General features: G+C 45.9%; 1 protein-coding gene across 5 annotated transcripts in view; it reads right to left on the bottom strand.

The window, feature by feature from the left end:
* Positions 1 to 16,014, bottom strand: part of pde4ba (phosphodiesterase 4B, cAMP-specific a) — a 122,698-nt gene that overhangs the window by 16,631 nt on the left and 90,053 nt on the right. For all 5 annotated transcript variants that reach the window (XM_077014952.1, XM_077014953.1, XM_077014955.1 and 2 more), the window contains one exon: positions 15,302 to 15,351. In XM_077014952.1, coding sequence (XP_076871067.1) covers positions 15,302 to 15,351 — 50 coding nt within the window. The remainder of the gene's footprint in view (positions 1 to 15,301; positions 15,352 to 16,014) is intronic.

Genomic DNA, 16,014 nt, shown 5'->3' with positions numbered 1-16,014 from the left:
AAATCTGTGCACACTGATGCCACTGATGCTATTGTGGCATAGAACAAACTTTAAAAAATCTTTCTTCTCCAGACTTTTGAATGATGTGCACGGTGGTGTCACACAATATGTGTTTGTGGTCTCTGAGTTCTGCTTAAGCGTGGCCTTTCTGAGCAGCACGGCACCAGTTCTGCTCAAATGGTTTCCATCAGGAATCCGAAACCGCCTCTTGGCGTGTGAAGACCTAAACAAGAGCAGCATTGAATGAGCTGGAGGAGCTGGAGGAGCTGGAGGAGGTGGAGCGGGCGGAGCAGGCCACTCTCACAGCCACATGAAGGACGAACCTGCATGGACCTCACACATACTGTGGGCCGAGAGCTCAGTGGACCACACAAACCCAACGCGTTTTTTTACACACATATTTTTATGCATATTCTTCAGTGTTTTCAAAACACCAATGGATATGCATAAAGAAAACAGAGTGAAAAGCTGTTTCTCTCTTTTTTAGGATTTTTAAGACAATTTGGCTAAGCAGTCATGCTATCCAGTATGATTTTAGCATAACTTCATAGAGATATAATTCTCTCTAACAGTTAAACACTGGCTACTTGTGTGTGTGTGTGTGTGTGTGTGTGTGTGTGTGTGTGTGTGTGTGTGTGTGTGTGTGTGTGTGTTTTTGAGTGAGAGAAAGAAAGAGTAACTTTGCCAGACCCAACGGCCCGATGTCTGTCTATCCAACTGCCCCCACAACCCCCTCTCTCACCATCCGTCCCCTCACAGAGACGGTCCTGTCTCTCAGCAGTGGCATTCCGGAAAATATTCCACAGAATTTACGAGGCTGTGCTGCAAATCAAACCCTGGAGCAGGGAGAGGGCTGTCGCCGGCGTGCTATTGGTCATGGAGCCGCTCACTAGATGGGAATGCAATCATGCAGTTGTGGTGTGGCCACGTTGTAGTTTCCCCTTAAGCATTCCATCATCCCACCCCTCGGTTCCTTTGATCTCCCATCCAGCCCACCGCGTTGGGTCACCCGGCACTAGCCAGTTATGAACAGAAGGGCTGCAAGAAGAGTGCAGCTAACGCTAAGAGGTCTCACTACTGGATGAGTTGGTGTACCCCAGAAGGCTCCAGTGTTCACCTCTGTGTATTTCTGTGTTTAGTTCAAGCCGGAAGACCCTGAAGATGAACACGTGCATAACACCACCATGATTTAAGAGTTTTGTTGAATTACCTGGTTTGACCCTTGTGTCTAAATCAAGAGTGTTGATGGACTTTAAAGGTGCCACTGTCAAAAAAAACAAAAACAAACCAACCACCTTTCTAACCACTATAGTCCCTATAGTTAATAAAGATTCCTAAGCTACCATAGCCTGATTAACTGGCTGGCAGGGTTCCTCAATCTGGGCAGTAGAAAGGAGGCAGATGATTGGAGCAGGAAACAGGGGGCAGAAGACAGGGGGCAGAAGACAGGGGGCAGAAGACAGGGGGCAAGAGACAGGGGGCAGAAGACAGGGGGCAAGAGACAGGGGGCAGAAGACAGGGGGCAAGAGACAGGGGGCAGAAGACAGGGGGCAGGAGACAGGGGGCAGGAGCAGAAGGAATCTTTGTTATGCGTATGATGTCGCAACGGTTTGGCCTGGAATTTTGCCTTTTGGAAAGCCAGTTTTGGAAGCTGCATAATAACATCTCTTTCCTCACGTAATGGAAGCATCATCCAAAAAACACCTATATAACCAGATAGGAAGATCAAAGAATGAAAGACAGAAAGAGAAAGAGAGGGGTAGCCAGCTGGAGACATTGAACTAGCACTCTGAAACTAAAATCACACGTATGACCTACACCATATGCCACAACAAAACAAAGCCATCAGACCTGGTACACTCTTCCTCCACTCTCAGTTTTCTTTCCCCTCGATCATCAGGGAAACAGGATGGAAAGGATGTGTCTGGTGCATGTGAGAGAGAGAGACATAGAAAGAGAGAGAGAGAGGGAGAGAGGGAGTGGGGAGACTGGAAAGATTTACGATGAGCACTCTGAATGGCTTGGAGTCTGTCAGCATGTCTGGAGCATATCAGGTCACCCTGCGCTGATGTCCCATGAGTCTATGGGGGGGGGCGCGACACTCCCATACAACCAAACCATCAGGCAGTGAGTAAGTTACATTTCCTCCAAAACAGACCAGTTGATTTGAATCACCCTTTTTAGGTAAACCACCTCAGGCTGCCCTGGTGTGGGTTGAGCAGCCAGGCCTAGTGAGCTACACAGCCTCACCACCTCACGTTATATAACACCTTCTGACTGGTGTGTGCACAAGAACGTGAAAGTTAATACAAGTTCTGCTACTTCAGGAGTCCTGCAGTGTGGGAGGCCGGTCTCCCCCTCACTGTATCCACCCCTTCGGCTGGCGTGAAGAGCAGGGCACTCCTGTCTCGTCCCTTCTGAAGCTCAGCTGCAACGCAGCCATTAAAAACAGGTCTCTGTGCAACACCTCACACTCATAGATTCCATCAAAATAATTAAAGAATGAAGTTAGACCCATGACGAAAAATGGGGAAAATACGTACAATCTCGCATGAAAATAGGGTGAATCTGATTGGCCAGCCTGAAGGCCAATGCGCCTCCCCGTTTGGAAACATTACTGTGACCTATCCAGGACAGGACCGTGTGGAAAGACTGCTGACATATGTGTCCACAACACCTGAAGCACAACTTAAAGTGTTGACAAGCCAATGACTCAAACTTTTTAAACCTACTCTCTGCTCTCAGCTTTAGAAGCAAAGCCTGTCAATAACGCAGTGACACTAGCATGTATTGTTTTTTATTTGTTTTGTTTTGCTTACGTTTCCTGCTTTCTTCAGCCCCAAAGAGGAAGTGAAACCATGACTCTCACTCTCACAATCTGACAGGATAGTGGCCTTAGTGACAAAAACATTCCACAAACCAGATTTTTTTGGCTGTTTACACAAAGGGATTAGAATCAAATGTAAAAACAAATGGGCTGTACTTTTATTAATAATCTCTCTCTCTCTCTCTCTCTCTCTCTCTCTCTCTGTCTCTGTCTCTCTCTCTCTCTGGTTAAGCTTGTGTGAAACCTTGCAGGCCTTTTGGCAGGAGAGCTCAGTGGGGAAGAGCAGCTTGCCTTCTTTATGGCCGTGCTGACGTCAATGGCATTATTCAGATAGTTAGCAGGGTGCATGTTCTCAGTGCCAAAACCCGACGCAGACTTCCCTCTCGGAGCCAGGCAAACATCTGCTCGCCTCATACAGAAACTCATTCAGACTTGAATATCTCTATCTCACTGTGGAAGATCGTCTGCTCTTGCCTGGGACAAGGGGGTGTTGACTTCAGGTGGGCATATAGCATATGAGGCGGAATGTCAAGTGGTTTTCTCAGCCAGCAGTAAAAATTAAGGGGGCAGCGTTGTAGGAGAAGAGAAGCAAAATGCATTTCCATTTTGACTAGCTCCTGGTCATACATACACACAGCAGCATATCTGGAATAGCACTGCGACTTCACTGTTGCTCATTGTTCTGATTCAGAGCAGAAAAACCGTAACAGCTCAAGGTAGGGGACATCTTCTCTCATGAATTTCCCTTCTTTTGTTTACATTTAATCATGACCCACCCCCACACACACACCCCCCAGTCACAGGCAGGGATGTGGACGTCCTGATCCAGCTGGCTCCAGGGGCCGTGACTTGTTTGGGCCTCTGAAGACAGGGAGGACCCTTCCAAACGCAGAAACCTGAGCTCTCCCATTACGTCTGTGACTATTCAGGCAAGCAGTCAGCTGATAGGAGGCAGCAGATAAAAGTTTTATGAACAGGCTTTCATTTGGGGGGACAGAGATGTCGTCTTTTTACATTTTGGGATTTTTAAGTTGAATGCAACATGTTTGCTTGAGGAAAGATGCATCAGAGATTAGTGTACAAACAAACTTTACAGACGTGAGGCATTAAACTGTCCAACCATTATTGTGGACTGACACCAAAACTTTCTGAATATGTGAACTTTTGAATACGAGACACATTGTACAATATGAGTATAGTTACAATATCACTTCATAATCTATGGCCATGGTAAAAAGAGCAATTTGAAACATGATACTTAAACATCCATTCTAAACAACATAGTCAAGTGCCAAATTTGATTTTATTACACAGAGTAGCAAGATGACCACACACACACCACACACACACCACACACACACACACACACACACACACACCCCACACACACACACACACACACACACACACCCCACACACACACACACACACACACACACACACACACACACACACACACACACACACACACACACACACACACACAGGACAGACATGGATTTTATTTGAGGAGGAGATTGAAAATATATCAGGCTAACAGTGAGGGGGATGTGACATAGCATTGTAGATTCACTGCGTTCCTGCAGAAATGTGCTTGGAACAATTTCGATACTTTAATGTGCCACATGTGCCTGACTGTATCTCCACGTGAGGCCACTCATGCTCCCACCACCTCCAGGATAGCCTCCTGATATCCATGCCTGCTTCAGACCTATAAGGTTCATTTGATAATGATTTGACTATTTTCGTTTCTCACGCAGCGGTATCTTGGTAGAAAATAACTGCAATGTCCAAATTCAATAACGCAGCACTCAGCCTAGACATGAGAAAAGCCTGCTAGCATACCTTACGTCAATTTGGTGTACACAAAATCCTTTAGAACTTCCTCTTTGATCAAAACAGGCCAACCTCTGAGTCCTCCTACCACTGGCCCATCGTGACATTCACACAAACAGGCATGCCTCTCACTAGAGACCAGAAATGTCTGAAAATAATATTAGTGATGTCACACCATCTCCAGGGGTTTGGAGTACATAAACATGGCGGAACGCTCAGATCTTTGGATAGTTTGGCACCTAGGAGTGGACCGAGGGCTTTGGAAAGGGAGTGTGGCATTCCTCACCTCCACACACAGAGTCACCCCACACGCTACACATCAGGCAGTCAGACGACCTGCCAGGACAAGTAAATATCACACACAAACTTGCTCACATCACTCAAAGGCACCTAGTGGTTAGGTTCCAGAAGACAAACGCAGACACTGTCACGTAGACATACCCATGCCCCATTGCTCACTACTTACACAAACACACACACACACAAAAGCCTGAGAGATCTTGGCAAAGATGTCCCTAAGTAACGGCAGTTTGTGGCCAACCCACACACACACACACACACACACACACACACACACACACACACACACACACACACACACACACACACACACACACACACTTACATACACAAAAACACAAACACATCTACACACTTGACTGGGTAGTGGTGTGCTGAAACATGGCAAACCAGTCAGGGTCATTGCAAAGGCTTCCTTTCAGCTCACGTTTTCCCGCCCAGTGGGAAGAAAGACTCTGTCTGTTTGGGTGGGCTGTTGCTACCACTGTTGTTACAGCAACCATGTCTGAGGTGGATGATGAATGGAAAGGATTTGGCCTTTGGTACCATGCTGTTTTCAGACAGTGCCTTCAGCTAGCAAGCGTCTGTGCATCAGAGAGAGAGAGAGAGAGAGAGAGAGAGAGAGAGAGAGAGAGAGAGAGAGAGAGAGAGAGAGAGAGAGAGAGAGAGAGAGAGAGACTGACTGCAAAACAAAAAAACTTCTGAGAGAATGCTAAAAGAATGCTAACACAAAAAAATCCCTTTTTGCCATTGCTTCATCAAAGGTTTGATTCTTTGTACGGGCCATGCTAAGTGAGGACAAACGCCCCATTTGCGGTGAGCGGGCGGCTAACCCAATCACCCTGCTTAGCCAGGCATGCCAGTATGGGAGGTCAGCTGTGACTCTGCTTTAGGAGGCCGCATAGATGTGTTTGTGCATCCGTCTGCTTCTAACTCCACGGAGCCTGGAGACAGACTGAGAGCATTCAGCTGGGCTATCGGGGGACAGGGGCAGGAGGCGACAGCGATCCACAGCCCGGAGGAACACCTCCCAGCAGGCCTGCAGCCCACGCCACGGAGGAGGCACGAGGAGTGCTGCAGACAGGGCACGGGCACACGCCTGCTGGGGCACTGACTGTAAACGCACACGCTCCCTGACCAAACACGGCCACGCACACTTACACACCACACAGGCTCTCTCACCCGGCACTTCAAACAAAATGCTCCCCTGTACACACACCCCCTGGCCATTGTATTATCTACACCTGAAATCCAATAGCAGACTGTTGGTCAGAAACAAACCATTCATAAAGCACTAGAGAATAGCTTACACAGAGAGGGCATGGAAGCAGGTGGAATTTAGTCTATAACTACATTTATATGATTTACCTACAAGGTAGTTGTTTCTATTAAGAGTGCCCAGTGTGTGTATGCACAAAACACATTATGAACATGTGCACATATTGGAACCAGCTATTGTGCACATAGGTGCCACATACCTACACACTGTCACATCTGTGCCTGCAATTTACAAGAATGTCCAACAGTGACCACGTATGCATCTCATTTCACCTCAATAGCTCCCTTATGAAAGAGACTCTCACACGTGTTTCTCTGTGTCAGTAACTCCTGTACCGTGTACCTGTAGTCATATGAGCTTCTGACAGCTCCTGTGTTTTCACCATTGCCTCACTCTGTAAACAAGTCCTTTGTTTTCAGTGTTTTTGAATATAGACAGGTTTGACATCCAGAATCTGGTTTGTGCTACATTGTGAATAAACCCTGCTCATCGATCCAGCCAAAATACTGCTCCATCTTGTTACAGAATACTCTGCCATCCAACAGTCCAGGGTTGCAGGTTCTTCATGGTTCAGGGCTCTTATAAACAGCATCTGCAGCAGGTAAATGATGCTGCTGAGAAACTGGTTTCTGCAGCCAAAACCAGTAACCCCACTAACCTGACACGGGTTCAGCCAGTTCTCCCTCCACACCGCCCCATGACCTGTTCAGTCATCCCTGACAAGTATGTCAGCTCCCCTGGTCAATGCACAGGCTTCTTGTTACAGTGCTCAGCGTATTTCAGCCACTGGCTAAATGATGATGATGTCAAGATCACTAGTGATGACGCCAAGATCACTTGGTCCAGGTTGTCGGTCGATCTCAACCTCTGAGTAGCTCCTCCGTGACATGTTCAATCATTCTCCTCCTCTGGACAGGATCCAAGAGATCCTCTGCACTTGCGTTGGGAAGGTTTGGCCGCTAGCTATGACCTCACTTTCTGAACAACAGGAGTGTGCCCAAGATGACGGTGCACTCAAGACTGTGTGCTGTCAGACTTTGAACTAGGTCGTAATGGTCAAATTGGCTTGAAAGGATGACCAGTTCTTAATTCTTGCAGTTTGTTCAACTATTCCTCAAACTGGACAACCTGATTGATTTGCAAAAATGAATTTTCACATGCCTCGACCATTATGAGCCTTCTGCTAGTCTTCAATGCAGAAAGGCCAAAATGGCTGAAATCAAGCAAGGATCTCCACAGAAGAATGGTTAGAAAGGGTAACGCAAGCCAGTCGAGTCATTAGACCTCAGCAGCCCCACTGACTGATTAACTTGATAAGTATAAAGCTCTGATTGACCTCAGTGCTGTTGAAAAATGTAACAGGAATCTAGTAGAAACTCCTGTCTTTGCAGCAAAGGCAACCGGGGGTACTATTTCCCCAGAGTACTGAACAGTCACCTAATCTCTTGCACCTGCATCTCAGCTTACTTAATTAGTTCCTCTTTAAAAGAAAACTTGTATATACCTGCTCTGCAAAGTTACTCTTGTGCTGTGTACCAAGCCTAATCCCTCTCTGACTGTATCTCCGCTTGCACCATTGCCAGCTTGTTAGCGAATGATTCACTCTGTGTTTTTTGGTACCTCTGATTGATTTGGGCATTTTTCTAACCAGACTCTGGCTTCTGATCCATTTGCGTTTATGCTACACCTGGATCCAGGAGTATCTGATATCGGAGATCACGCACACACACACACACACACACACACACACACACACACACACACACACACACACACACACACACACACACACACACACACACACACACAAAACCCTTCCATTTTTCATATGAAAAGTTCATTTGTCTTGGCCCTAGATGGATATCCTGGGGCTTTATTGTATCCTGCTGCTGAAAAGTGATATCAGTGGGGAGGGACACAACCCAGCAGAGCCATACAGGTGTGTATATGTGTGTGCGCACACATGTAACAAACAGGAAGTGCTTACCCTATTTCCTGGATACAATCATAAAGAAATTCACTGTGAGCTTTCCTGTGACGGTGGGAGACCCAGTCGCATGCCAATACAAACATGGCTCTTTGTTTTGAACTCGTCACAGTCTTCATACTGTCATGTTAGTGAGATCTCCTGGACCGGAATCCACTTCCCTTCTGCAGAAGCACCTGCACAGTTAACCCTTATGGACAGCTGCACCTTTTAATGTAACATCAAACCCAATGATGTTAGCTGAGTGGACAAAACGCACTGACATTAGTCTACGATTTTTATTTCACCCACTTGTTTAGTTGCTGTGGAAACAAATGAACACTTCTCCTGCTACATAGAGCAGGTTGTGGGGGGGATTACCCAAATCTCCATGACAGGTTGGTGACGGCTTCCTAGCAAGGCCAGCGCTTCAAATCCTGCGGGACTGAGGTAGGACCCTCCGGGTCTTGACGCTGATGCTGACGCAGGCTCTTTTTCCCTGGGGTGGACCACCATGAAGCACATCATTGTGCCAGCAGCCTGGCCAGATCACACAGGCTGGAGGGATGGGGAGTTTAAAATGGGCTAGCACAGCTATTAGCACCCTGCACCTCCCGCCACAGACAGGACCGGCAGCTGGCTTGGTGGACCCAAAGCTGCTTTAAGATTCCACTCCATCCACCAGGCACAGTCTGCAGCGTGAAGCCTAGACCAACAAGCCTGACCCACAGTCAGGGCGAAAAGCAGATGAACATTGGCATTTCCTACACAAAGCTAACTGATCCCAGATCAGGGCCGGGGCCGGGGCCCTGCGCTCACATAAGCCCCGAGTTCCTAAGCTCTGGCCCAGAGTCGTGCTGTTGGGGGAGGAGCACAAGACAGACACGCCCAGCAGGTTCAGCACAGGACGCAGCCTGCATGCTGGTGACCTTCAACTTCTGCCTGGTGGCAAGTGACACAGGAAGGGCCTCTACGTTCACCTCACACAGGTGCACAGACACAACAAGCGCAAAGAAGACAGCAACAAACGTGTTTCTGCCTGTTTCAATCAATTATTCTCATGTCCATGACTGAAATCGTCTTACATAAATGAAGAATGCAGTCCAAATATAGCCCTACACTCTGTTTACCAAAAGAAACAGAAGAAGCACATCATGACAAATAAACTACAGGTATAAAGATTTCCCTGTGAGGAAAAGGGAAGCAGCATTTACTGGATGTAAGACTGATTGCTCAGCATGATTAACACACACACACACACACACACACACACACACACACACACACACACACACACACACACACACACACACACACAGCTCATGGTCATTTAACTGGAAGTGTCACTGTATCTGACCCACAGCCCATAAAAGGGAGCCGATGGCCAGACACCATCACCATGGAAACCTAAAACGTCTGCCCTTTAGAGACTGGTCTTTAGCATGATATCACTGCAGATTAAAATGCCGTTACGGTGATATGGAGCTTGTGCCAAGCACACCCTGACCAGCAGTTCCAGGCATTGCACTGGGGGCTACTGGGAAAGGCTTGAGTTCCTGAACACTTGAGTAAACAAAGGTTAGTTCTCAAACACTGTTGTGAGATTATGATGGATGGTGGAAGGATTGTTGGGATAATATGTGGTACAATAGAGGTTTGCCAACACATTTGAATGGTACATCACATAGTGTACAGTGTGCACTGTGTAACAAAGCCAGTTTACCGAACAGGGGAAGTAATATTAGGACAAATAATAGATATTTTCTTTGCCTGACGCCAGACAGGAAATCCAGCGTTTGCCAGTCAACTGGTGAGGCGTTTTAGAGTTTTAGAGTAGTTCTACGGATGGCGAAGACGGTTGACCTTCTCTGAGATGCAGATCAGCATATGAATCTGTGTAATGGTTTAGTCAGCATTTAGCAGGCAGATGACATGTAGAATGAGATCTGGACACTGGAGCTGCTCACGCTGGAGACTCACACTCTCATGCGCCTCAGCTCCTAATGAATTCCACTCAAAACGTTTCGCTTTTTTTCAGTCTGACAGTCATGTAAATGCTCCTCAGTTAGAGGTCACATTTAGGGACACTCTGGTTCCCTTCATATCGCTGTACGAATCCAGCAGTTCAAGCAGAGTGAAAAAAAACATACAGATGCAACTCGATTCCATAAAAGGAAACATTTCAGTGGCTGAACAATGTTTCTTCTTAATCAATGAGTGAGTAAGTCCCTGACCTCACGCTTGTGTGTATTTTTGTGCGTGTTTGTGTGTGTGTGTGTGTGTGTGTGTGTGTGTGTGTGTGTATATATATGCCCAGATGCACACACATTCACTTTGGTAATAGAGTCAAGGAGAGCACCTTTAGGGGCCTTGAAGGTAGACAGCCTGTAGCTAATCACACACACACACACACACACACACACACACACACACACACACACACACACACACACACACACACACACCTCATACACCTTAAAGAGTTGTAACAAAATTAAAATGTCATAAAATTATATTTTGTTTAATTTATTTCACATTTTAAATATAAATTTCCTTTTATGACTTTAATCACTCACATTACGTCAGTAATTATGTGATTGATCACAATAATTATGCCTTCAAAGCTGTTCAAACACTATTGCATAGCACATCATTTGACTGCATTCAAGCTACAGAGTATAGCAGCATACACAAGAAATGGCTTTGAATTCAACAGGTGTCCATTGTGTGTGTGTGTGTGTGTGGGTGTGTGTGTGTATGTGTGTGCGCGCGCGTGTGTGAGTGAGTGTGTGTGTGTGTGTGTGTATGTTGACACAGCAGGATACCGGACTAAGCACATTGTTCTGTAGCATGACTTAAACCTGAATACCAAATAAACACGCAGAAGGAAGATGATTTATGTAAGGAAGATTTCTGTAAGGTAGATTTCTATACGGAAGCCCAAAATTAAGTCCAACTGAAAGTACCACAGTGAATAGAAATGAACCTCTTAATTCCAGTAGTACTGACAGGACGGTGAGGTGACCTGTTTGGGATTCCTCTCTGTTTCCTCTTCACTGAGTGCCCCACAGGAGGAGAACTTCCTCCCGCCTGCACCACTGCTCACAGCAGCCATTATGCAATCCTGGGCACTGCTGGACAGTGCCTCAAAACTCCTGCTAGAGATTCCAACAGGAATAAATATATACAAGTACTGTAAATATGGCCGTGAGCGCCAGTCCCTTTGAGTCCCCTCATTGAGGAGAGAGGTTTCCTCCTACATGATCCACAACAGGGCTAATGTCACACATCATTAAGATCACTAGCTCATAAGCCATGTAAGCCATTGCACACCTGCCCCGCAAAAAGTGGAAAATTACTGGTAATTTTTCTAATCCAGTATTTTTGTCTTATGTTTATTTTGGTTATTACTTGTACTGTATATTGTATATAGTATTGTGTAGTATATTGGTGTTTGCTGCAAACATTTAAGAGCTAAGACATCTCTGTGGGTGAACTGATCCTGGAGTAATTTATCAGTTATTTAATATTAATGAGTTTAGGAGGCTAAATGAATCAGATCCAACCCCTGTAAGGATGTTATCTAAAGTCAACTTTTAAGAGGTATAAAAATCTTAAACTACCAAAATATCAAAGTTAATATTCTTTAGAATAGTTTTTTGTTTTTAGTGTCTTTCAAGCCAGTAAATACAAACACCTTTGCTAAGATGTCTATAAGTGCGTGTTGAGCTCCCAAGTTAAAACTGAGGTGCAGGTGGTTCCTAGTGTGTGGGTTTGGTGGAAGTCAGTACCGGACCTGTGACCGTGTACGGCAGCAGCAGGGAAAACACCCAAGTAACTCATATGGCCTCTAACCACTGGCTCAACCGTTCACATTCACACCACTATCACAGCAGATGCAAACAGGCACATGAACACACACTCACAAAACCAAGCATCCTATTTCAAACGCAACAATTTAAAAAATGGGAATTCATTCTCATTCCCTCTGCACATACATGTGAATTCATTCACAATCTTAAACTGATGGAATTTTTTCATTGTTGTTTGGGTAACTCTGCGTCTTTTCACAGTCAGGCACAGTCAGGCACAGTCAGGCACTGTCAGGCACTGTCAGGAAGAACAGGTTGATTTATCCACTGCAGTTGTCAGCTGGCTTATGAGGTGGAAACTCGCACTGCAGGGCCGGACCTACGACGTCAGCATCAGGGAAGGCACCTGTACACGTCCTCTGACCTCTGACCTCTCCCCACCAGCTCAATATTTCACACACAAAGTTGGGTTAATGAAGACTGCCAATGTTTCCCTTTTCAACATTCCAAAACTGGAATTTCTTTTGCCGTTCATTTGCAGGTTGGCTCATCCCAACACACACACACACACACACACATACACACACACACACACACACACACACACACACACGTTCACTCAAAAACACCTCCGGGGTTCCGGTGAATTGCAAGAGTAAGGGAAAAACAGGAAAAATCTGCACTCTCTTTCCTGCCTTCTGACCCTGTTTGTGTGACACACAGGAAGCAGTTTAGGAGCAGACAGGAGGTCAGGAGCTGCCACGCTCATTGTCTCTGTAGCTGCCATTACATCACTGGGCTGCAGCAGACGAGGGGGAAAGGTGTGTGTGGGGGTGGAGCTGCTGTCATCAGTCCAGAGCATGTGAGTGCATCTGAGGTGGACACAGGGGAGGATGTTTGGCTGGGGGGGGAGAGCGATCGTCTTTAGAAAATAAATAAAAGGGACAAGAGAAGTAAAGGAGGGATTAAGCCACTGGCTATTTCCCTCCTGACTCAGCTCTGTGAAATTTGTGTAACAGATTTGACAATGCACATCACACCCAGAAAGTACATGAAGTACTACTGGACAAGCAACCAGCATAGAGGTGGCTAAGGTCAGGCTCTGTGTGGAGTCTGTTTAGAATGCATTGTTTTAACTTGATTGAACTTGAATGTGTTGTTTTAAACACATTCAAATATTAAGTATTAATATTTGTGATAGTGCTTTACATTCCATATGTCCATTATTTTAGGAATGAAAAATTACAAAAACAAACAAAAAACATACACACTTATATTTTCAACCTTATGCATGCTGACAGAAATAAAGTAAATGAAATAAAAGTGTGAACAAATGAACAAGCCAACAAATGTGAAGGAGTGGTTTAATGAGCCCCTGGGATGACAACACCTTACTCATATTCATATACAGAGTTTCACACTGATAGACTGATCAGGCCTTGCTGTGGAAGTACTCACAGGAAGTGAATATCTCAGCACCCAAGCTCAGAGGAAGTCAACAAAAGCCACAAGTAAGCAGTCTGACGTCAATTAGATCCCGCTGCACCTGACAGGAACACCTACTGATTATACACCTCTCTCTCTCTCTCTCTCTCTCTCTCTCTCTCTCTCTCTCTCTCTCTCTCTCTCTCTCTCTACCTCCCTCCTCTGCCTGTGTTTTTCTGTCTATCTCTTAAAATTCTTATACATGTTTATAGGATATTATTTTTTAAATAGTGGCATCAGGGACTAATGTCCAAGGATATAGTGACACTATACGAGTTTATGCCCAAATCAAACATGTCTAGCTTAGTTTTCAATTACACTGATTAAGATTGAAACACAACAAATGCCACGAATCTCAGCTCTTCTGTGAAATGACCCAACATGTTTGTGATCAGGGTTTAGTGGGCCCTCGCTGGGTTTCACCTGCTCTCGTCTGAACCGCCGGAGAACGTGAAAGAGAAGCCCCACATTACTCAAGGGTTACTCCTCCCTTCCCCGCATTACGTCAGGGAATCAAGCACAGCCAAGGATTTCTCAACTGTTACAGCCTTTTCTCCATTTCAAAGAAATGCCCCGAGGTCGGCACCACGCCTCCACAGACACCCAGGTCCTCCCCTCGTGCCTTTCCAGGACGGCTTCAAGGCCAAAAAGGGGAATTCTGGGCAATTCTCCCATCCACTAACCCAAAGCTCTGGCTGGCCAGGCAGAAGGATCAGCTCTGTGTTATGGTATATGACGTGGCCGGTTTGGCAGGGTGTTCTGTGCATGTGCAGCTGTATGGCGTAAGTGTGTGTGTGTGTGTGTGTGTGTGTGTGTGTGTGTGTGTGTGTGTGTGTGTGTGTGTGTGTGTGTGCGTGTGTGTGTGTCAGTATTCACTATTCCCTGTAGTCTTCTAAAGGCCATTAGGCAGGGTACTAGGAAGTGAATGTGCACATGGGTAGTCATAATGGGCTCTGTGGGATCTTTTCCTAGACTTCCAAAGCCCACATACAAAACTAGACTCAACAAAATCTTATGTGGACAATATAGATTGGTGTGTGTACGTGTGTGTGGGTGTGTGCATACACATGAATGAGTTTGAGGGCAATGAGTGCTTGCCATTTCCTGTGGGCTTCCATAGCCCCTATACTAGACTCAACAATGGATAGTGTGGGGTGTGTGTGTGTGTGTGTGTGTGTGTGTGTGTGTGTGTGTGTGCACGCGCGCGCGTGCGTGTGTTGCCAGGGCAATCACATGAGGCCAGAGCAGAGATGAGTGATGATCGCGGATAGATGTTGGGGCGAGTGTGGGCAGTCACGTACTGTAGCCTAGCACAGGGCATGAGCGTGCTGGCCCCGGCCTGGCAGACCAGGGCATCTCAATGTTCAATACCTGATTGAGCTCATAATATTATTGCTAATTACCCGCTGAACTGATTTATTACAAAAGAAAAATGTGCAGTGTGCATGCTTGAAAGAGGCCAGATCCCAGCCCAGAGAATCATCTCAGAGCTTTGAGAGCAGTCATTATAGTGAATACTGACACACACACACACACACACACACACGCACACACACACACACACACAAACATAGATGATATTACAAACATAAACAAACATACAAACATATTAACCCCTGAGCTCGGAGAACACTTGATCATTCACGCTTCCACACACCCTTAAACAAAGAGCAGGCGCATGTGGTGTGGAAAGGTTGTTGCTTTTGTGCACATGCTCTAAATACTATAACCTGGTACATGAACAGGAGTGTGAGGTCCCAATCAGAGACGGACTCTAAGGAGACGTGAAGGCTTACCGGAGAGGCAGACTCTGGTGATGGACGGCTGTGTAGAGGCAGGCGATCTCCTATGTTGAGAGAAGGGAGAAGACACACCTTCACAGTGGGCTCTAGTACACCTGCTGCCTTTCTCAGGGTCAAAACCAGCCATCTTGAAAATGAACTGCACGTGTGTGCCATTGGGTGTGTGGGTGGAGTGAAACTTCATAATATTCTTCAAATTCATAATATTTGAAGAACTATATGATAATTATAATTGTAATATAGTTTCCATGTGAACATAACGTAGTAATAGTAATACACTATTTAATAAATGAACAACATTGGCGTACTAAAATATTTAGTTCGATGTAGCATTGTCTTCAGTGTCTTCTAGCAGTGGCGAGGTCACTGGAAACGCTAGTGCTTCCAGTGGGAAAGGGCTGAAATACTGCTATACCGAGCGTGTCAAGTCCTGGTTAGGCTCACAGTGTGACAGTACAGTACAGAGGGGCCCCTAACAGAGTGTCCGAAGCTGTCTGACGTGGCTCTCTGTAATTCAAGAGGGAAAATTAAGCCCTCTGCTCAGAACAAAAACGAAGGATTTACTTCCATTCCGTCTCAGCTGGAAAAATGTGTCATTGAGTGGAACAGAAAGACATCTGGAAAGTTAAGACCGAGTGTCTTTAAAAGTGGTGCAAAAATGGACTCAGTGAAACGTCTGGCTGTCTGGAGAATGACTGCACAGGTGG

Source organism: Brachyhypopomus gauderio, chromosome 8, assembly GCF_052324685.1.
Source record: "Brachyhypopomus gauderio isolate BG-103 chromosome 8, BGAUD_0.2, whole genome shotgun sequence".
Classification (NCBI taxonomy): Eukaryota; Metazoa; Chordata; class Actinopteri; order Gymnotiformes; family Hypopomidae; genus Brachyhypopomus; species Brachyhypopomus gauderio.
Note: the sequence above shows the minus strand (reverse complement) of the source record. Positions and strands in the feature narration are given on the sequence as shown.